Source organism: Rhinatrema bivittatum, chromosome 7, assembly GCF_901001135.1.
Source record: "Rhinatrema bivittatum chromosome 7, aRhiBiv1.1, whole genome shotgun sequence".
NCBI lineage: Eukaryota > Metazoa > Chordata > Amphibia > Gymnophiona > Rhinatrematidae > Rhinatrema > Rhinatrema bivittatum.
Genome location: NC_042621.1, coordinates 38136013 through 38159728, shown reverse-complemented (window position 1 = coordinate 38159728; position 23716 = coordinate 38136013). Strand labels below are relative to the sequence as shown.

At 46.8% G+C, this 23716-nt stretch overlaps 1 protein-coding gene across 4 annotated transcripts in view; it reads right to left on the bottom strand.

Annotated features, from left to right (window-relative positions):
- Nucleotides 1-23716, bottom strand: part of DHX38 (DEAH-box helicase 38) — a 450894-nt gene that overhangs the window by 72335 nt on the left and 354843 nt on the right. For 3 of the 4 annotated variants that reach the window (XM_029608271.1, XM_029608270.1, XM_029608273.1), the window contains one exon: nucleotides 12657-12812. The exons of the other annotated variant lie outside the window; for it this stretch is intronic. In XM_029608271.1, coding sequence (XP_029464131.1) covers nucleotides 12657-12812 — 156 coding nt within the window. The remainder of the gene's footprint in view (nucleotides 1-12656; nucleotides 12813-23716) is intronic. 4 annotated transcript variants of the gene reach the window in all.

The following is a 23716-nucleotide window of genomic DNA, read 5'->3' as shown; positions in this document are numbered from 1 at the left end:
ACCACATCGCCGCCCGACAGATCTCGGCAGGTGACAAAAGCTTAGTTACTGCCCAAGAAACTGCCTGGGCCCTCGTAGAATGAGCTTTAACCTGTACTGGTAGGGCTTTCCTGCCTCTATGTAGGCTGCCTTGATTACTTCCTTGATACAGCGGGTTATAGTCGCCCGTGAGGCCGCTTCTCCTTGTTTCTTCCCACTGTGAAGAACGAACAAGCGATCCGTTTTGTGCACCGGTTCCGATCTTTCCAGGTATTGCACCAGGAGTTTGCCGACATTTAGATGGCGAAGAAGGCGTGAGTCTTCAGAGTCCTTATGTTCCTCCGGAGATGGTAGGGAGATGATCTGGTTCAAATGAAACTCGGAAACCACTTTCGGTAGGAAGCAGGGGATGATGCGCAGCTGTATGGTTCCAGGAGTGAACCTAAGGAATGGTTCCCGACAGGATAGAGCCTGTAGTTTGGAGATGCGACGAGCTGAACATATTGCCACCTGGAATACCATCTTCAAAGTTAAGAGGCGTAGTGACAGACCACGCATTAGTCTGAAGGAAGCCCTTGCTAGGAAGTCTAATACCAGATTGAAATTCCTTAGGGGCATCGGCCACTTTAGGGGTGGCTGGAGTTGTTTAACCCCTTTTAGGAAACAGGTCAAATCCGGATGAGCTGATAGCCGGATACCATCCACTTTGGCTCTGAAGCAGGAGAGTGCGGCTACTTGGACCTTCAGGGGAGTGACAACCCCTTCTTCATACCATCCTGTAGGAATTCCAGAATCATAGGGGTCTGGCCGTCCGGAGTATCCCACGGTCCTCACACCAGGCTTCGAATACTCTCCAGATCCGTACGTATGACACAGATGTTGAATACTTGCGCGTGCAGAGAAGGGTGTCAATCACGGTCTTCGAGTAACTGCGCTTCCTTAGGCAGACCGTAAGAGAGAATAGAGATGGATCTTCGTGAAGAATCGGGCCCTGTCGGAGAAGGTCCCTGTGTGGAGGAAGGCACAGGGGGCTACCCACAAGGATTCTTTGCATGTCTGCATACCATGGTCATCTTTGCCAATCCAGGGCCACTAGTAGAACTAGTCCCGTGATGTTCTATCCTGCAGATGACCTTGCCCAGTAGTGGCCATGGGGGGAATGTGTACAGTAAGTATTCCTCTGGCCAAGTCTGGATGGCAGCATCGATCCCTTGGGAGAGTGGCTCTTGTCTGCGGCTGAAGAACCTGGGGACTTGGGCACTGAGATGGGAGGCCAGTAGATCCATGGCTGGGAGGCCCCAGCGATTTACTATCAGTTAAGAACATAAGAACATAAGAAATTGCCATGCTGGGTCAGACCAAGGGTCCATCAAGCCCAGCATCCTGTTTCCAACAGAGGCCAAAACCAGGCCACAAGAACCTGGCAATTACCCAAACACTAAGAAGATCCCATGCTACTGATGCAATTAATAGCAGTGGCTATTCCCCAAGTAAAATTGATTAATAGCCATTAATGGACTTCTCCTCCAAGAACTTATCCAAACCTTTTTTGAACCCAGCTACACTAACTGCACTAACCACATCCTCTGGCAACAAATTCCAGAGCTTTATTGTGCGTTGAGTGAAAAAGAATTTTCTCCGATTAGTCTTAAATGTGCTACTTGCTAACTTCATGGAATGCCCCCTAGTCCTTCTATTATTCGAAAGTGAAAATAACCAAGTCACATCTACTCGTTCAAGAACTCTCATGATCTTAAAGACCTCTATCATATCCCCCCTCAGACGTCTCTTCTCCAAGCTGAACAGCTCTAATCTCTTCAGCCTTTCCTCATAGGGAAGCTGTTCCATCCCCTTTATCATTTTGGTTGCCCTTCTCTGTACCTTCTCCATCGCAACTATATCTTTTTTGAGATGCGGCAACCAGAATTGTACACAGTATTCAAGCTGTGGTCTCACCATGGAGTGATATAGAGGCATTATGACATTTTCCGTTCTATTAACCATTCCCTTCCTAATAATTCCTAACATTCTATTTGCTTTTTTGACTGCTGCAGCACCCTGAGCTGACTATTTTAAAGTATTATCCACTATGATGCCTAGATTTTTTTTCTGGGTGGTAGCTCCTAATATGGAACCTAACATCGTGTAACTACAGCAACGGTTATTTTTCCCTATATGCAACACCTTGCACTTGTCCACATTAAATTTCATCTGCCATTTGGATGCCCAATCTTCAAGTCTTGCAAGGTCCTCCTGCAATGTATCACAGTCTGCTTGTGATTTAACTACTCTGAATAATTTTGTATCATCTGCAAATTTGATAACCTCACTCGTCGTATTCCTTTCCAGATCATTTATATATATATTGAAAAGCACCGGTCCAAGTACAGATCCCTGAGGCACTCCACTGTTTACCCTTTTCCACTGAGAAAATTGACCATTTAATCCTACTCTCTGTTTCCTGTCTTTTAACCAGCTTGTAATCCACGAAAGGACATCGCCTCCTATCCCATGACTTTTTAGTTTTCGCAGAAGCCTCTCATGAGGGACTTTGTCAAACGCCTTCTGAAAATCCAAATACACTACATCTACCGGTTCACCTTTATCCACATGTTTATTAACCCCTTCAAAAAAATGAAGCAGATTTGTTAGGCAAGACTTCCCTTGGGTAAATCCATGTTGACTATGTTCCATTAAATCATGTCTTTCTATATGCTTTACAATTTTGTTCTTGAGAATAGTTTCCACTATTTTTCCCGGCACTGAAGTCAGGCTCACTGGTCTATAGTTACCGGGATCGCCCCTGGAGCCTTTTTTAAATATTGTGGTTACATTGGCCACCCTCCAGTCTTCAGGTACAATGGATGATTTTAATGATAGATTACAAATTTTAACTAATAGATCAGTGATTGTAAAATCTATTACTCTACATTGATAGCCCTCTGCTCAAATTTCCATGGGAACACACTCGGCACCCCCAACATCAGCACCACTCCCCCCAAAAATCACTTCTTTGCATCCTAGCAATAACAAATGCTGTCCCCCTGTCCCTCCTCCCCATCCTCCTCTTCTCCTCTCCCCCTCCCTCCCACTTCCCAACTCTTATCTGCTTCTTAATATTTGTAGATTCCTCCCACATGAAGGAAGATTCATCCTCTTCCCAACCCAATCCAGCCCAAGTCTCCCAACCTTCTGACCCAGAAATAATATAGGAACATGATTAACAATCAGGCCGATTCAGTAAAAGTCGCGGGAGAGCGGGTGAGCGCCCACAGGCCACTCTCCTGTGCGCGCAATTCAGGGGGGAAGAATATGCTAATAAGTGCCCGCGGTAAAAAGAGGTGCTAGGGACACTAGCGCGTCCCTAGCGCTGCCTTTTTGACAGGAGCAGAGGCTGTCAGCGGGTTTGACAGCCGATGCTCAATTTTGCCGGCGTCGGTTGTCAGACCTGCTGACAGCTATGGGTTCGGAAAACGGATGCTGGCATAATTGAGCGTCCATCTTCCGACCCGCAGGCCGCCAGCCGATTTAATTTTTTTTTTTTTAATTTTTTTAAAATTTTGGAGCCTCCGACTTAATGTCGCTTTGATATTAAGTCGGAGGGTGTGCAGAAAAGCAGTTTTTTCTGCTTTTCTGTATACTTCCCCGGCGCCAGCAGAAATTAACGCCAGCCTTTGGGCAGGCGTTAATTTCTGAAAGTAAATTGTGCAGCTTGGCTGAAATAGGCCAATGCAAACTGTAAAGTATAGGAGTAATGTGTTCATGAGAGGAAGTACCAATGATCAAATGATCCACAGGATCATGAATAAATGTTACATTGGTTTCAGTACAGATCCCTGGTACGTGCTACAATTTTTCTCTGTTCTTTAGGGAAACTGACCATTTAGCCCTATTCTGTTCCTATCCTTTAACCAGTAACCAGACCACAACAAAACATTGACTCCTATCCCATGACTTTTCAATTTTATGAGGGATTTTGGCAAATATGGAGGATTAGTCTAGTGGTTAGAGCAGTGGGCTATGAACCAGGAGACCAGGGTTCAAGTCCTGCTGTCGCTCCTTGTGACCTTGGACAAGTCACTTTACCCTCCATTGCCTCAGGTACAAACTTAGATCGTAAGTCCTCTGGGGATAGGGAAATACCTACAGTACCTGAATGTAATCCACTTTGAAGCACTGTAAAAAGTGGCATATAAATCTAAATAAATAAATGTGCTCTGGAAGCCCAGATACTCTTTTTTTTAAATTGAATTTTAAACTTTATTACAGAAAAATATTTTACAATATGTATTAGTCCAAAACTGAAAATGAACAAAAAGAAACAATTACATATTAAAAAGTAAACAAATATCAAATTCTGATCTATATCTATATTGAATATTTTCTAAGGCAATCATGGGAGACCAAGAAATAAATAAGGCAGTTACATCCAAGGTAATAAAGAGTCAAATATAAACTAAGCCGTGCTATTAGGTTTCGCCTAATGTTATCTTAACCAGCTTCCATAAAGGAGGTAATTAGGAATGAGAATGTAAATCTAAATAGGAATGCATGCCCTATACTATATATTCACATAGGGTCCCTCTCCAGTCTTGTAAAATAGAATTATAATTAAAATGAAAATAGGAGAAAACCAACTCTGCGGGGTGGCGGTGGCGGGCAGGTTTTGTGAGGACTACCATCCTTGCAGAACACCCGTTACAACAGGTAAGCAACTCTGCTTTCTCAGAGGACAAGCAGGATGGTAGTCCTTACACATGGGTGAATCCCTAGCTACAAGCTGCTCCAACATAAAAGGGGACCAACAGACACCCAACCAGATGCCAAAGGGCACCACAACATTGGTGCTATTGGTAACAAGAGGGGGAGACAGCCTGAACCCAAACAATGGGGCCTAAGCGGGGAGAGTTGGGTTCTATACCTCAAACTGATTCCGAAGGACAGACTAGCCAAACCTATTGTTGCATCAGCTAGCCCTATCCAGGCAACAGTGTGATGTGAATGTGTGGAGAGAACGCCATGTGGCAGCCTTGCAGAACTCCTCCGAGGGAACTGCTCACAAGTGGGCCACAGATGCTGGCATGGCTCTAACAGAATGAGCCTTGACATGACCCTCAAGATGCAGTCCCGCCTGGGCATAACTGAAGGAGATGAAATCTGCTAGCCAACTGGATAGTGTGTTTGGCAACGGCAACGCCCAACCTATTCCATTCAAAAGAAATCAAAAGTTGGATGTACTGTCTATGGGTTTCTGTCTATGCCAGGTAGAAGGCTAAGGCTCACTTGCAGTGCAAATGTTATGATCTGATGCCGGATGGGCAGAGCAATCAGATAGGAGTTAGCAATCTGTAATGAATCTGTGTTGCAGGCCCCTGAAGAGGGAGGAGTTAGCAATCTTGTTAGGAAAGCTCTGTGTAGAGCTGGGAGTAGCAATCTGAATTCTGATATAGTAGTGGGTGGATCCCTGGGCTGGTGGCAGATGACCACTCCCCCGGGAGGATATCCTGAGAGGGACCACCGGTTAGGCTTGAGTATGGAGACAGACACATATTAGTTCTTTTATAAAACAAGTTTTTGAAACCACCAGAGGTAGCAGTAGTGAGCTGATATGCCCGGCAGGGCTGTAGTCTCTCAGGTACTGGAACAGAGATCCCAGGATGGCTGAGCTGTTGAGAAACTGTAGAAAGTGAGTAGGCAGAGTTCATAAACAGAACTGGATGACAAAACTCACGTAAGGTCTCAAGGAAGCTTAGGAGCTGGAAAGGTTTAGGCCCTCGAGGAGTGAGTACCTGGTTCCAGGGAAAGCTCTGAGAGAGTGATGGTAACTCACAATTGTTTGTAGCAGCGATAGCTTCAAGGCAGTAGAGAATCTTCAGAGTGTCCAGGAACATGGGCCCTCGAGGAGTGAGTACCGATTCCTATCTGTAATCTGAAAGTAAAGAAAAGAGCGAGGCCCCCAAGAAGCATTTACCTCTGGTAAGTCCGAGGAGGCAGAGAAGCTTGGATAGCCAAAGCGAGTCCTTAGCGAATCCTCATAGCGAATCCTTGGCAAATCCTTGCTAATTCAGTTTGTTAGCGATAACAGAGACCTTTAAATATTGGAAGCGGATGACGTCATCTCAGGGGGACACCCCTGAGGTTCGCGCTCTTGCTGGTACTTCAATCAGAGCGCACGCGCCCTAAGTCTTCAGGCAACATGGCGGATCTGCAACGTCGAGCCGGTCCGGGGACGCCGGAGGGAGACGGTATAGAGACGCCGCGGCAGCCAGCCATCCATCAGACCCGGAGGGAGTCGCCACAGAGGTAAAGAGGGCGGAGTGAGGGCATTGAGCAGCGACAGTCACAACAGCAAACTGTACAGCGCTCGTTTACCTTGGTGCATATGAGGCCTGGGAAAGAATGTTGGCAGAACATTGGACTGGTTAAGATGGAAGTCCATCACCACCTTAGGCACGAACGTAGGGTGGTCTTGAGTATGCACGCTGTCATGATAAAACTTACTGTAAGTTGGATAAATCACTGACCACCACTAAAAATATGATCTTCCAGGTCAGGAACGTCAGATCACAGGTACACAGAGGCTCAAAAGGAGCTTTCATCAGCTGATCATCACATTGAGGTCCCAAGACACAGCGGGAGGCCTTAGAGGAGGCTTCATTTGAAGCAGGCTCCGCATGAATCGAACAACTATAGTCTGCACAGAGATGAGCATACCATCTATACCTTAGTGGTTTGTGCCAATTGCACTGAGATGAACTTTAACGGAGTTATTTTTAAGCCAGCTTCCGACAGATGTAGAAAGTAATCAAGCAGTTTTTGTGTGGGGCAGGAGAACGGATCTAGGGCCTTCTGCTCACACCACAATGAAAACCTCCTCCATTTCAGTCCATAGGATTTCAATTGGAAGTCTTTCTAGAAGCCATCAGGACCCGAGACACATCCTCCGAAAGATCGAGTGGTTGCAAAATTAACCTCTCAACATCTAGGCTGTGAGCAACAGGGCCTGGGGATTGGGATGCTGCAACCTGCCTCGATCTTGTGTGATGAGATCTGGGGAAGTCCCCAGACTAATCGTTCTCCGAATGAACAATTTCTGTAGGAGTGTAAACCAGACCCGTCTCGGCCAATAAGGGGCAATGAGGATCATAGTTCTCTTGTCCTTGGCAAAGCTTCAAGAGAGTGTTCACCACTAAGGAAATCGAAAGATATGCATACAGAAGACCCTTGCCCTAGTGAAGGGCAAGGGCAATCGAGGCTGGTTTGCCTTCTGACCTGTATAGGGTGCAGAACCAAGGCACCTTCCCTGTTGCAAGGGGATGCAAATACATCAACGTTCGGGCTCCCTAGAGATGAAATATCCGATATGCTACCCCGTGGTCCAGACCCCCTCGTGGGGGTCTGAAGGCTTGACTCAGCCTGTCCGCTACCATGGTCTCTGTCCCAGCCAAGTACATGGACCTGAGCACTATCCCGAGGGACGAGCCTAGGACTAAATCTGGACTGCTTCCTGACACAGTAGGTACGTACAATCCCATGCCTCCCTGCTTGTTGACATACCACATAGCTATCTAGTTGTCTGTTTGGATCAGGACAACTTTGTTGGACAGCTATTCTCTGTAAGCCCATAGTTCGTACCTGATCACTTGAAGCTCCAGGAAGTTGATTTGACAAAAGCATTCCAAAGTGGACCAGAGACCCTAGGTGCTGAGCCCATCTACATTACCTCCCCAGCCCACAGTGGATGCATCCTTGATTAGGACAATTTGGCTATGGGATCATCAAAAAGAGATCCCCCAACCCAGATTTGAAAGTGCCTGCCACCAGGACAATGAGTCTCAGAGAGACGGGGTGACTCGGGTGCAATCCTGGAGGCTCTGAGTGGCCTGGCACCACTGTGACCTCAGAGTCCATTGTGCTCTGTGCATGTGTAAATGTACCAAGAGATTGACATGGACAGTTGTGGCCATGTGACCCAACAGTCTCAACATGTGCCAGGCTGTGAAATTTCTGCCACAATGATTGTCAAGGTGACTGCCCTTTGATAAGGCAGGAAAGCCTTGGCCTGAGCCACGTCTAGCCGGGTTCCAATGAAGTCCAATTGAAGTAATGGGCTGAGATGGGACTTTGGGTGGTTGATCATGAACCATAGTGAGTTCAACACCCAGATGGTCAAGCGCATGGACCTGGTGGCCCCTGCCTGAGATGTGCTCTTGACCAGTCAATCATCCAGATAGGAGAAAACATGCACTCCTAGCCTGCGGAGGTGTGTCACCACCACGGCCAGACATTTCATGAAGACATGAGGGGCTGTCGCTAGCCTGAATGGCAACACCCAGTACTGGAAGTACTGTTTTCCCTCCACAAATCGGAGATACTTCCTATGACTGGGAAAGATCTCAATGTATGCGTCCTTTAGATTGAGTGAGTATAGCCAGTTCCCTTTCTGTAAAAGTGGGATCAAGGTGCCCAGGGAAACCATCTTGAACTTTTCTTTTTTTAGAAACTTGTTCAAGGCCCTTAGATCTAGGATGGGACAGAGTCATCCTGTTCTCTTCAGAATCATGAAGTACCACCACTTTGCCCTGGTGGTATGGGCTCAACCACTCTGGCCATTAACAGGGAAGAAAGCACCATTAACAGTACCTCCTAATGCACTACCAGCCTCCAAAACAACATCCAATTGATTCAATTGGAACCCTTGACAGACAATGGAAAGAACCCACTTTTCCGAGGTTATACCGGACCACTGGTTCGCAAAGAACCACAGTCTGTCCCTGACAGAAGGGTCCAACATTCCGAGTATGGGTGACTGGCCTATTCTTACAACCCAGTTAAAACCCCATCCCGGGGGTTAACTAAGGTGACGGCTGGGGCCTGGGGTCTTTTTGCTACCTGGGATGGCTGTGGGAGCCCTGATGGTGTTGATGGGAGCAAAGAGGAGGAGGATATTACTTCCCTTGGTGAATGAAAGACTTCCTTTGTCCCTGTCTCGGCGGCCTCCTCGAAGAGGATGATAGGTCAGGAGTGCCGGAGGAGAGATGTTGGAGGGTTTCATGATGGTCTCGAAGTTCGGTCATAGCGTCCCTCACTATCTCCGAAGAGATTTTCCCCAGTACATGGCACATTGGCGAGTCATTCCTGTACCTCTGATCGGAGATCCGAGGCCCACAGCCATACCATTCTGCGGGTGATGATTCCCACTGCAGAGATTCTAGATGTCTCGAAAACATCGTAGGATGCTTGTACCTTGTGTTTTCTGCACTCCAGGCCCTTATGAACCAGCAACAAGAGGATGTCCTGCTGCTATTGAGGTAGCTGCTCGGCCACCTCCTGCACCTGCTTCTAGATGTCCTATGTGAACTGGCTCATGTAGAGCTGGTAGGCAGCAATGTGGGCAATGAGCATGGCACCTTTCTCCCAAAAGCATCCATCACTCTGTGGTCCTTCCCCAAGGGCACCAAGGAGCGAGTCCGAGAACGCTTGGCCCTCTTGAGGGTGGATTTGATCACCACTGACTGGTGGGACAGCTGATGCTTATTGAACCAGGGAGCCTGCTGGACGAGGTAGACCCCATCCATCTTCTTATTAATGGGAAGCACTGAGTTGTTCCCATATACTCAGCAGCAGCTCCTTAAGGATCTTGTTCACTAGTATGGTCACGATCTCCTTAGGAGGCTCCATGAACTGGAGGATCTCAAGTATTTTGTACTTGGCATCCTACTCCATTAACTGAAATGGAATGGCTTCTGCCATCGTCCTCACAAAACCTACGAAGGTCAAGTCCTCTGACGGAGACTTCTTTCATTCCTATGGAGGAGAAGGGTCTGATGGGACATCGTCAGACCCCTCAGAGGAGGACTCCAAAGCATCACCCCCCTGCAGGGGTAATAGGGTTCCACATCCTCACTGTAAGCTACAGGGGATGGGACACTAGGTGCTCGGCCTTTGTCCAGAAGTGCAGGCAATGGTAAAACTGGACGAGGGACTGCAGGCCTCGGCATCTCTGCTGGCCTAGGTGGAGCTTCCTCCTCAGAGGAACTGGCAATATCCACCCTATTGGTTGGGGGAGGCTTCGATGCCCTACCAGACTCTGATGCTGTCCCAGGAACAGATGCCAGCTGGGTCGGTAACGCACCAATGAGCATGTTGGGCTTCTCCAACAGTGGTATGAGGACAGATGGCACCAGGTCCAGTGGAGTGGGCTCTGCAGCTTGAGCACCAAGTCCAGCTGCAGAGCTCACTCCACTGCCAGCTGGACTTGGCGCTCCAGCTCCTCCTTAAACAGTGCTGATGCCAACACCGACAGGGAGGGAGGGAGGAGGGGTGGCCAGATCTTCTTCAAACTTGAGAGGTGGACTGGAGACTGGCATCAGGACCGGTTAAGACCGTCGGGGACCCCCAGCACCGATGGAGGACTAACAGCTCCTCACTGCAAAGTCGCTTCAGGGGCACTGCGGCATGAGCTGGTGCATCCCTGTGCCTGGCACTGTGCATTGACGGAGACCGGTATCCATGCTTGGCCCAGTCCTTCTCCGGTGCTGAGGCCGATAAGGAACCAGACATCCTCGCCCTGGAGGAGATCGACTAGTCAATGGACCTGGGAGCCGCACAGATGGATACTTCAGCATCAACAGCCCTGCCAATGTCGATGGCGATATGTCCATCTGTGCGGCTCCCAGATCCATCAATGTTGATGCTGCCAATGCCGATGGCTCTGAGCTTTTTGACCCGAAGAGATGCTCCATTTTGTTCAGTCGAAGCAGACATCCCTTCGGAGTCATCTGGGTGCATAAGCAGCAATCCAGGATATCATGCGATGCCTCCAGGCAGAGGACACATATGCGGATCAGTGATGGACATGATCCTCGGGCACTTGGTTAATCGCCTAAAACTGGATGTGGCCACGTCAGGACAAAACAAAAGGGGCGCAAATCAAAACATGGCAGTGAGCGATAGCCAGTGGCACCGAGGCACTGAGAAGAAAAAATAAAGGCAACACAAAAAATTAAATGATTGGCTGAGAGAGAGTGAGAGAGTGTGTAAAAGTGTTTACATGAGTGGAAAAAAGACTGAGGAAACTCACATGCCAGGCAGCTGCATGGAAAGGCCCATGCATGCTCTGAAAAAAACGCATTTGAACTTAGATTTTTCACCTTAGCACCATCAGATGACATTATCCACTTGTATAACTGACTTTATCCTGTTTGTCCACAGAGAAAGAGAAGATCCTAAAGTACCAAAAGATGCAATCAGACCAAAAAAATGGAAGAAATATACAGAAATAGACCCAATTGTATTGGGCGCCACTAGTCTAATTAAAAAGAACTACATGCACCTTGATATGTTTCCTGTACATCTTACACCCCGTAATCTGCAGAAGGAAGTTCTCCGATATAATATATGCACTAGCAGTAAATCTGAGATACTGAGATCCTAGCCAGCATTATGAGTGAGATTCATTCCTGTCATGGTATGCACAAAACAAACAATGAAACTAGATAAAAGAAGCAATCAGCCTTCACCACAGGAATAGAAAACACCAGGAAAGGGAGATACCATAACAAGCAGTATTGAAAAATGATTACAGAAGTTAGGGTATCAGAAAGACAAGAATCATTAGCATAGCTACCATGGCTGCCAGATCTTATTTACTCCAACAGTAATCTGTGTGTGGAGATAATGTCTAAAAATATTTTTCAAGTGTTTTCCAATTGCAGATAAAATGGTAGACACTTAAAAGGGAATTTTAAAAGCTGAACGCCCAAGTGCCAATGTGCGAATTTCTCGCATTGGAGAAAAAAAGGGTATGGTGTGGGAGGGGCGTGGGCATTCTGGCATTTGGGGGTGGTGGTGGGGAAGCCAAGAGATGTACTCACAAGTACATATGTGCCTGGCTGCACACTCAGGTCTAGTGCTGCGTAACTTTACTTCTGCTATAGAGGTGGTGTAAGTTTTAAAAGAAAATTTATAGGCATCTGTGAGGTGTTGGAGGGGTCTGGGGAATTGGGGGGGGGGGGTACATAGGCTAAAAAATCAGCGGGGTTGGGATCATCTAGCAGAACCCTGGGCAAACTGGTGAACTAACTGGTGAAATTGGTTCTCAGCTGGATGCAAATCTGTTATAAAATACAGGCAGTTGCGTGTCAATAAGCAGACTTCCACTGCTGGGTGCATGCAAGCTTAAAATTAGGCTCTCAGATACACATGCCTAGGCTATTTTATAACATGCGTGAATATGTGCATGCAGATTATAAAATTGATGCATCTCTGAGCATGCACAGACATGTGTATATGTACATCTGTTTGAAATTTACTCTCTCTAGGAAGAAGCAATCAAATCAAATAATAGAAAAAAAAAATAAGAGTAAAAAAAAATTTAAAATATGTTGCCTCCTAACACAAGCAATGTCCTCAAGTCTAGCTGGGACCTGTGTTAAAAATATTTAGAAAATTTGGGCATTAGCTGAGAAATTTTAGAAGCCCTGTAAATATTTTCCTCAACTTTTCTTTAGTTTTGCCTATTTTGTTCTCTTAGACACACATTCCCAATGCCCTCTTCCAAGCAAACTTCCTCATCTCCCCAACACACATGCTCTTCATTCTTCCTCCCCTAACATTTCTCTCCAAACTCCCTCCTCAGACCCTTCTCATGCACATGTCCCCTGCCCCGGGCACACCTTCCTCATAGCCTTGGTGTGGATGAAATGCTCATTACACCAAATACTAGAGTAGTTGTTGTTCTTCCACTGCAGGTAAACATTCAGGTAAGTCAGATGATCGCTCTCAGGTACAGCAAACTTCTCTCGGATCTGATCACTTTCCTCTTCACGGCCCTGTGAGGAGAAGGATTAGAATCAAGTGCAGTTCTATCAATAGGGAGAGAAAAATGGCCACCTCAAGTAGCAAAATTTTGGGGTGGCAACAAGTGCCACCCCCCTCCCCAAAAAAACCAACCCTGCGGCAGCCATCTCGGTTTGCATTTTATATCCAAATGCCAACATGGGTTTAATAATTTGTCAGAAAGGCTCCCAAACCCCACTGGCAGGAGGTATGGAGAAGGGAAAGTGAAAGTAAGAGGGAAGGGATAGTGGCATGAGTGAGCGGGAATGGCAGAAAAGGGAGGTTGTGCATGAGAGAGAGGGGAGGGAAGGGAAGGAAAGAAAAGGAAACAGAAGTGGGATGTGAGTAAGGTGGGAAGCAGAGACTGAGCAAAATTGTACGGGGTGAGTGGGAGAGTGGGCAGGCGGAAGCACTAGGCAGACTGACGCCTAGAGTTTCACAATGTTGGGGGCAGCACAGCTGTGGCAGAACCATGGTGATTGCTACTCTTTATTCTTCCCGCCCATGTAGGCCTGTAAGAGGAAGTCAGGTTGTGTGGGCCTGTGCAGGTGGGAAGGAAGTGCAACCACCGTGGCCAAAGGTAAATGGAGCAGTGTCAGCCCATGCCCAAGGAGAAAAGTGTAGTCCCATTGGCCGCATGTGCTGGAGGAGGAGGTTGCTGTCACATCTGTATTCCGGATGGAGAGGGGGTGTATGTGACAGCAATCATGTGAGAATGAACATGTGTGCTAGAGAGTGTGTGTATATGAGAGTGGGGGAACAATGTTTGTGCAACCTCCCCTTCCCCCATCCAACTAATCCACAACAATCTCAGGATGACTGAAAATCAAACGTACTCATGTATGAAGATGCGGGGAACTTTTTTTTATCCTTATGAGTTTTAATATTATATATCAAGTTCCATGATTTTTGTAACTAACTTTTTCTTATTGAATTTTAGATATTTTATTAAGAATTTTATGTATTTTATGATTATAATACTGTAATTCAACTGTATTTTAATTGTTTGACATTTTATTGTAAACCGATGTGATGTTTCCTACAAAAGTCGGTATATAAAAATGAATAAATAAATACATAAATTATTGGGTGTTATTTGACGTGTCTGCTATTTTAAAATATTTTATTGGGCTTTGGAAAATTTTACAAATTTTTATAAGTTTCATTATTAGATGTTATTTTATTTGTCAGTTCTGAAATATTTTTATTACTATGGTTTTACTATTATGATTGATGTTTTTTATTTCTTGATTTTACTATTTGATGTTTCATGAGGAATGGTGATATTTATTCTTCCATTGTTGCAATGCATACAGAGTCTGGCTTGTTGCAGTTTCCAGTTCAGTTTTTGTCTGCACATTTCTATTTATACTTTATGGTTACTTTATACTGGTAAGTGGTGAGGGTCTGTCTATGCACTACATGAGGCATTCAGAATATTGGCATCTAGCAGCCTGGCTTGTTTTGTTTTCCTAATAGGACATGTTTGGTGTTTTAAGGTCTGGTGTAATATTTGCAGTGCTGGCAGTCATGCTGTTTGGTATGGGATGTTTACTATATTGTAGCTATAATTCAGTTTATTCATGACCTTTTGAGTGCCAAACCCACACTCAATGCACTTTACAATGGGCCTACTATTGTATGGGTTCCAAGTGTCTTTTTTGCAGGGTTTCCTGACTGGGGGCACAGCATTGTTTATAAATATAATATACATGTTCATGGTCAGCAAAACATTTTTTTTTGGTTGGAGGTGGGGCCCAAGCAAATCAACCAAATTTCACCCCCAGCTCCCACTGCCAATTTCTTACTGACAAGTTGGTGTCATTTTTTCTCAGGGCAGTAAGCGAAGTAGCCACCTAGTAGATAGAGCAGCAGGCTGTGAACCAGGGAAGCCAGGGTTCAAATCCCACTGCCACTCCTTGTGACCTTGGGCAAATCACTTCACCCTCCATTGCCTCAGGTACAAACTTAGAATATAAATCCTCTGGGGAAAGGGAAATACTTTTTCTGTACCTGAACACAATCCAATCTGAAGTGACTGACTAGTCACAAAAGGCAGAAAGCAGAGCTGCTTACCTGTAATAGATATTCTCAGAGGACAGCAGGATGTCAGTCCTCACACATGGGTGACATCATCTGATGGAGCCCAGCACAGAAAACGTATGTCAAATTAACTAGAACTTTGTGCCTCTCTGAGCATGCTCCGGCATGCAATATACTACATGTCCACGTGGGGTCCCCTCAGTCTTACAACATAAAAAAAGAACAAACCCATGAAGTGGAAACCTAACTCCATGGGGAGGTGAGAAGTTTTTGTGAGGACTGCCATGCTGCTGTCCTCTGACAACACCAGTTACAGGTAAGCAACCATGCTTTCTCCTAGGACAAGCAGGATGGCAGTCCTCACAGATGGGTGAATCCCTAGTTACAGACAGCTTCCCCCCCCACCCCCAACAGAAAAGGGGACCAACAAAACAGGTGTTAGTATGGGGGGGGGGGGGGGGGGGCAGCATGAATAGAAAGAAATGGCCCTAGGCGGGAACAGAGTTGGATTCTAAACTTCAAACAAGTTCTGAAGGACAGATTGGCCAAACCTGCTGTCATGTCAACCATCCCTATCCAAATAGTAATAAGATGCGAATGAATGGATAAACTCCACATTGAAGTTCTGCAGATCTCCTCCATGGGGACTGCTCGCAAATGGGCCACCAATACTGCAATGGTTCGAACAGAGTGAGCCTTGACATGACGCCCAAGATGCAATTCAGCCTGGGTATAACAGAAGGAGATGCAGTCTGCTAGCCAATTGGAAAGCATCTGCTTGGCAATGGCAATCCCCAGCCTGTTCTGATCAAAAGAAACAAAAAGCCAGGTGCACCATCTATGAGCTTCTGTCCACTCCAGATAGAAGGCTAAGGCTCTCTTGCAGTCCAAATTGTGCAGGGCTTGTTTGTCTTGTTGCAAATGGGGCCTGGGAAAGAATATTGGCAGTCTAATTGGCTAGCAGACTGCATCTCCTTCTGTTATACCCAAGCTGGATTGCATCTTGGGGGGGGGTGGGGGGGCGGGGGTCATGTCAAGGCTCACTCTGTTCGAACTATTGCAGTATTGGTGGCTCTCTTGCGAGAAGTCCCCATGGAGGAGATCTGCAGAGCTGCGACGTGGAGTTCTATTCATTCATTTGCATCTTATTACTGACACCACCTTAGGCAGAACGTAGGGTGTGTGCACAAGATAATCCTATCATGAAAAAACTTAGTATAAGTTGGATAAGTCAGTTAGGCCTGGAGTTCGCTGACCCTGTGCACTAAAGTAACTGCCACCAAAAACAAGACCTTCAGGTCAGGTACTTCAGGTCATAGGAGCACAGTGGCTCAAAAGAAGCTTTCATCAGCTGAACCAATACCATGTTGAGGTCCCAGGACACAGCAGAAAGCCTTAGGGGAGGCTTCAATTGAAGCAGCCTCCACATGAAACTTACAACTATAGGCTATACAGAAATGGGCGTATCCTCTACACCAGGGGTCAGGAACCAATGGCTCGCGAGCCAGATGTGGCTCTTTTGATGGCTGCATCTGGCTCGCAGACAAATCTTTAATAAAAAAGTAAAAATCTAACAAAACCCCCCACCCTCCTGACGCCCCCCAAGACCTGCCAAAAGTCCCTGGTGGTCCAGCGGGGGTCCAGGAGTGGTCCGGGAGCAATCTCCTGGATTTGGGCTGTCGGCTGCCAGTAGTCAAAATGGCGCCGACAGCCCTTTGCCCTCACTATGTCACTGGGGTCGACCAATGGCGGCGGTAGCCCCTGTGACATAGTAAGGGCAAAGGGCCGTCGGCTGCCAGTAATCAAAATGGCGTCGACGGCCCTTTGCCCTTACTATGTCACAGGGGCTACCGCCGCCATTGGTCGACCCCAGTGACATAGTGAGGGCAAAGGGCCGTCGGCGCCATTTTGACTATTGGCAGCCGACAGCCCAAGTCCAGGAGATCGCTCCCGGACCGCTCCTGGACCCCCGCTGGACCACCAGGGACTTTTGGCAGGTCGGGGGGGGGGGTTGTAGTAAATTAATTTTGGAGGTCTTGGGGGGCGTCAGGAGGGTGGGGGGTTTTGTTAGATTTTTACTTTTTTATTAAAGATTTGTCTGCGAGCCCTGAACCCCCGCTGGACCACCAGGGACTTTTGGCAGGTCTTGGGGGGGGGGGGGGGGGGTCAGGAGGGTGGGGGGTTTGTACTAAATTAATTTGGCAGGTCTTGGGGGGCATCAGGAGAGTAGGGGGTTGTAGTAAATTAATTTGGTAGGTCTTGTATGGCTCTCACAGAATTACATTTTAAAATATGTGGCGTTCATGGCTCTCTCAGCCAAAAAGGTTCCCGACCCCTGCTCTACACCATGGTGATATGCGTCAATTGAACTCAGTTGAATTCTAACAGAGTTAGTATTGTGACCAGCTTTGGAGATGTATAGAAGATATCAAGGCAAATTTTGTGCTAGAGCCTTTTGCTCACACAACATGAAAAACCTCCTCCACTTCAGTCCATAAGACTTTCTGGTGGAAAGCTTTCTAGAAGCCAACCAAGGACATGAGACACATCGTCTAGGAGACAGAGGTGATACAGAATCAACATCCAAGCTGTGAGCGACGGGGCCTGAAGGTTGTGATGTCACAATCTACCCCAGTCCTTGGTGATGAGATCTGGGGAAGTCCCCAGTCTGATTGGTTTCTAGATGGACAACTCCCGAAGGAGTTGTAACCAGACCTGCCTTGAACAATGGGGGGCTATGAGGATTATAGTCCCCTTCTCCGCCTTGAGCTTCAACAAAGTCTTCGCCTCCAGTGGAACTGGAAAATATATCTACAGGAGACCCTGGCCCCACTAAAGGGCAAAGGCATCTGAGGCTAGCTTGCTGTGTGTCTTGTACATGGAGCAAAACTGAGGAACATTCCTGTTCCAAGAATCCTCAAATAGATCCACCTCCAGGCTTCCCCAGAGGCAGAAGATCCGATTCGCTACCCCTTGGCCCAGAGACCATTTGTGGGGTCTGAAAGAGTGACTCAGTCTGCCCGCAATCCCATTCTCTGAACCGGCCAGATATGTGGCCCTGCAGCCCATCACACAGGAGAGAGTTCAGGACCATATCTGGACTGCCTCTTGACAAAGGAGCTAAGAGATTGAACCTCCCTGCTTATTGATGTACTACATGGCCACTTTATTGTCCACCTGGATCAACATATTCTTGTTGGACAGCCATTCTCTGAAAGCCCATAGAGCATACCGGATCACCCAGAGCTCCAGACGGTTGATTTGACAGAGATGCTCCTAGGAAGACCAATGACCCTGGGTGCCCAGCCTATCTACATGGGCTCCCCAGCCCTGACTAGACACATTTGTGTTTAGGACAATTTGAACCCGAGGATTCTGGAAGAGTACCCCCCATTTCAGGTTGGAAAATTCCCACAACTAGAACAAGGAGTTCCAGAGGATTGGAGTGATTTGGATGCAGTCCTGTAGATCCTGAGTGGCCTGAAGCCACTGAGATCATAAGGTCCATTGGGCACTTAGCTATGCATATGTGCCTGGGAATAAGATGTACTATGGCATCCATGTGGCCCAACAGTCTCGACATGTGCTGAGCTGATACCTGCTGGCTCTGTTGAATCTCTGCCTCAATGGACATCAGTGTGATGGCCCATTGCCGAGGCAAGAAGATTTGGCCTGAGCCATGTCTAGCAGGCTCCTATGAAATGCAATTGAGGTGACAGGCTGAGATGGGATAGTTGGTGATGAACCCTAGCAACTCAAACACCCAGATGATTGAGTACGTGGACCTTTCCGGCCCCTGCCCGAGAGGTGCTCTTGTGCAGACAGGAGAAAAAATGGCCTCCCAGTCTGCAAAAGCATGCAAGCACCACGGCCAGACATTTGGTAAAGACCCACAGGGCAGACGCTAGCCCAAATGTCAGAACATGGTACTGGAAGTATTGTTTCTCCACCATGAATTGGAGATACTTTCAAGTAGCTGGGGAAGATCTCGATGTTGGTATATATGTCCTTCAGATCAAGAGAGCATAGATAGTCCCATTTCAGAAAAGGGATCAAGGTGCACAGGGAAGCCATCTTGAACTTTTCCCTTTTCAGAAGCTTGTTCAAGGCCCTTAGGTCTAGGATGGGATGGAGTCCCCCTGTTTTCTTTGGACTCAAAGTACTGGGAGTAAAATCCCTGCCCTCTTTGTCCTGGTGGAACGGGCTCGACCACTATGGCCATTAAGAGGCAGAAGAACTCCACTAAAAGCATCTTCTGATGTGCTAATGATCCCCAAAATGGACTGAGGGGGGGGGGGGGGGAAATTTGGCAGGGCATGCACTAGGTACTCCTGGGGGAATTCTGCGCTACTGCAGAAAGCAGGATTTGCGCAGAATCCTCCCTTCCCGCAGAATCCACTGCAGCCTCTACCTTCATGCAGATTTCCCTCCCTTGCCTCGCAGAATCCATCGCAGCTGAATGCTTCTCCCTTCCGAATGATCTGTTGGAAGAGGAAGCAAAACCGAAAGCATCACAGCACAAGCAAGTTTGCCACACATGGAGAGCGGAAGCATCGGGGCACGAGCGAGTTCACCGTGCACAGAGAGCGGAAGCATCACGTCATGAGCGCGCGCATGGAGATAAGAGGCATCGCAGGCGAGGTTTCTGCATGAAGAGCAAGGCAGCGGGGCAGGTGTGAGGTTAGCAAGCTGCACTGTGCAAAGGCCAGGACCCTCTATCAAGGGGGGGGGGGGGGAGGGAGGAGAGAGAGGGAGCAAGAGAGAATGAGAGGGAAGGGGGGAGGGGAGGGGAGGGAGAGGGGGAAGGAGGGGGAGAGTGAGAGAGTAAGAGAGGAGAGTGAGGTGGGAGAGAGAGGAGAGTGAGGGGAGAGAGAGAGAGGGGAGGGGGAGAGTGTTTCTAGTAGGGGCTCGAGGTATGAGGGGAAAGCAGAATGGGGATAGGGGCAGAGGCCAAAGGGGATTCATATTTATTTTTATTTATTTCTTTATTTAAGTTTTTTATATACCAACATTCAAGACGGTAGTCCCATCATGCTGGTTCACAAGAAACAGGGGTGAAACTCAAATAAACTTTACAATTTGAACAATGGTGCAGAGAAGCAGTTACATGTAACAGGGAATCAATAACTTGGGGTAAGAAGGGAAATGAAGATCAGATATATATATATATATATACAGAAACATTATAAGAGGTGGCTATTAATGATTGATGATTTAAGGGAGTTAAGTAATGTTTGAGTTAGGAAAGGCCTGCGTGAACAGCCACGTCTTTAGTCTTTTCTTGAATGTTGAGATGCTGAGTTCCATTCTGAGATCCGGGGGAATGGAGTTCCATAAAGTTGGACCGGCTGTGGAGAAGGCCCGATCTCTGAGCGTGATGTGTCTGGTCGTTTTGGCTGGAGGAACTTGAAGTGAACCTTTGTAGGCATCTCTTGTCGGTCTTGTTGAGTGGTGTAATCGGAGGGGGATATGGAGGTCGATTGGGGCTAATTGATGGATGTTTTTGAAAATGGTGAGAATGGCCTTGTAGATTATTCTGAAGTGGATGGGTAGCCAGTGGAGGCCCATCAGGATAGGGGTTATGTGTTCTCTTCTCCTGGTGTTAGTGAGTATACGGGCGGAGGCATTTTGGACCATTTGCAATGGTTTGGTGTGTGATGAAGGTAGACCAAGCATGATGGAGTTACAATAGTCCAGCTTTGCGAAAATGATTGATTGTAGAATTGTTCTAAAGTCATGTGTGTGGAAGAGAGGTCGTATTCTTTTCAGCACTTGGAGCTTATAAAAGCAGTCTCTAGTGGTTTTGTTGATGTTCGCTTTCAGGTTTAGGTGATTATCAATTAGAACTCCTAGGTCTCTCACTTGTGTGGTGTTTGGTATGGTTGGATGAGTGTGTGTGAGGGAGCTGTTTTCTGGTGTGATGATTAGAAGTTCCGTTTTTGATGAATTTAGTATCAGGTTGAGACTTGTGAGAAGCTGTTTGATATTTTGGAGGCAGGTTTCCCAGTGAGATAGTGTTTTTGCGAGTGACTCCTTGATGGGGATCAGTACCTGAATATCGTCAGCGTAGAGGAAGTGTTTGAGATTGAGGTCAGAGAGAAGTTCACATAAGGGTAACAGATAAATGTTAAACAAGGTTGGAGACAGGGACGAGCCCTGAGGGACTCCTACTGACGCAGGGTGAAGAGAGGATTCTTTATTATGAATCTTAACCTTATATCCTCTGTTGCTGAGGAAGGTTCTAAACCAAGATAGGGCAGTGCCAGAGATACCTATGGCTGTTAGTTGGTTGATGAGAAGAGCGTGATTGACCGTGTCAAATGCAGATGAAAGGTCGAGTAGGATCAGAAGGAAGGATTGTCCTTTGTCTAAGCCTAAGATGATGTGGTCGGTCATAGAGATGAGGAGGGCTTCCGTGCTTAAGGTTTTACGGAATCCGTATTGAGATGGGGATAGTAGGTTATTGTCTTCAAGGAAGTTTGAGAGTCGAGAGTTTACCAATTTTTCCATTATCTTGGCTATGAAGGGGAGGTTGGCTATCGGTCTAAAATTGTTAGGATCGTTTGGGTCAAGATTTGGTTTTTTGAGAAGGGGTTTGAGTGATGCTAGTTTAAGGTTGTCAGGGTAGAGTCCTTGTGAGAGGGAACAATTTATGATATCTGCCAGGGTTTTGGAGATCGAATCCGGAATTGATAGTAGTAGATTGGCTGGGATGTGATCTGAAGGGTGGGAGGAAGGTTTCATTTTCCTTAGAATTCCTTGGATCTCCATGGATGAAGTTGTGTCAAGTTCTTCTAGCTGGGTGTAGTTGATTGAGGGTTGAGGAGTGGTTAGTGGCACAGTGGGGTTAGTGGGGAGCTGAGATAGAAGAGTGTTGATTTTGTTGCTGAAGAATAGAGCTAATTCTTCCGCTTTCGATTGAGCTTGGTCATGTGCAATCTCTGGTTGGTTTAATTGTGTGAGGTTGGCTACATAGCTGAAGAGGGCTTTGGCATCGAATACAAGGTCGTGTATCTTCGAGGCGTAATAGTCCCTCTTGGATCTTAATGTGCTTGATTTGTATAGATGCAGAGATGATTTGTAGATTGAAAGGGTGTTGGTTCCTGGGTTTTTGCGCCATTTAGCCTCATTTTGCCTTAGTTGGAGTTTGAGCTTTCTTAGTTCTGAGGAGAACCAGGGCTGTCTTTTGGAGGAATTCTGGTGTGGTTTTTTTGTAATTGAAGGGCATAGCTTGTTAGCTATAGTTTCGGTGATTGTATTCCATGATCGAAGTGCTGAGTTCGGATCTGTAAGGTCCAGTTTGTGGAGTTGAGGTGATAGGTGATTATTGAGGTCTTCTGGGGAGCAAGTTTTCCTGTATGTGAAGGAGGGCGAAGGAATACAAGCCGGGCTAGTATCTTTTATAGAGAATGAAGTTGTTATGAGGTAGTGATCTGACCATGGGACCTTTGTGCAATCTGGGATAGATACGGGCTTGATTGCAGCGTTAACGAAGATCAGGTCTAACGTGTGGCCGGCTTTGTGAGTAGGTTTGTTAACTAGTTGAGTGAAGCCTAGCGCTGAGAAGGCTGTGAGTAGTGTTTCACAGTTATGTGATGGGGTAGGGTTATCTACGTGCATGTTGAAATCACCTAGTATGATAGCTGGCGAGTCAAAGTTGATGAGGGAAGAGGTTAGTTCGACCAGTGGTGAAGCATCTGATTCCAGGAGTCCTGGGGGAGCGTATACGAGAAGGATTTGGAGCTTGTCTGAGGTGAAGAAGCCAAATTCAAGTTTAGAATTGGAATTGGATTGCTGTAGAGAGAATTTGAGGTCCTTTTTAGTTGCTAAAAGAATACCTCCTCCCTTTTTTTTATGACGAGGTAGCGAGAAGAAGTCGTAAGCCTCTGTAGGTAATTGATTAATTATTGCTGTGTCTGCTGGTTTTAACCACGTTTCAGTGATTGCACATATCTCCGGTTTCACGTCGATGAGGTAGTCGTTTAAGATTACAGACTTTTTCGTTAGAGATTGAGCATTGAAAAGGCTTAAAGAGAAAAGGGTGAGGCCTAGCAATTGCGTGGTAGGAGTGATCAAAATTGAAGAGAGGGATTTAAGGTTGTGTTGTTGGGCATGTCGGAAAGAAATTCTTTTAGGTGGTGGATTATGTTGGAGAATTGGAATTGTGAAAAATGGAGCCATTTGTAAGAACTATGTTGCGCGATTAGAAGGATAGTGAGAGGGGCTATGTGAAAGTTGGAGGCTTGTCTGTGCAGGTTTGATGAGTGTTAGAGGCTTTCAGGAGAGGCTGTATGAGTGCTAGAATCTTGCAGGTGGGTCATGAAGAGTGCTAAAGGCTTGCAGTTAAGGCTGGATGACTGTAGGAAATTTGCAGGCGAGGCTGGATGAATTGGTCTTGTATGCAGGTGAGGCTGGATGAATGCTGGAAGCTTGCAGGTGAGGCTGGATGAATTGGTCTTGTTTGCAGGTGAGGCTGGATGAATGCTGGAAGCTTGAAGGTGAGGCTGGATGAATGCTGGAAGCTTGCAGGTGAGGCTGGATGAGTTGGATGAATTGGTCTTGTTTGCAGGTGAGGCTGGATGAGTGCTGGAAGCTTGCAGGTGAGGCTTGTTTGCAGGTGAGGCTGGATGAGGCTGGATGAATTGGTCTTGTTTGCAGGTGAGGCTGGATGAGTGCTGGAAGCTTGCAGGTGAGGCTGGATGAATTGGTCTTGTTTGCAGGTGAGGCTGGATGAATGCTGGAAGCTTGCAGGTGAGGCTGGATGAATTGGTCTTGTTTGCAGGTGAGGCTGGATGAATGCTGGAAGCTTGCAGGTGAGGCTGGATGAATTGGTCTTGTTTGCAGGTGAGGCTGG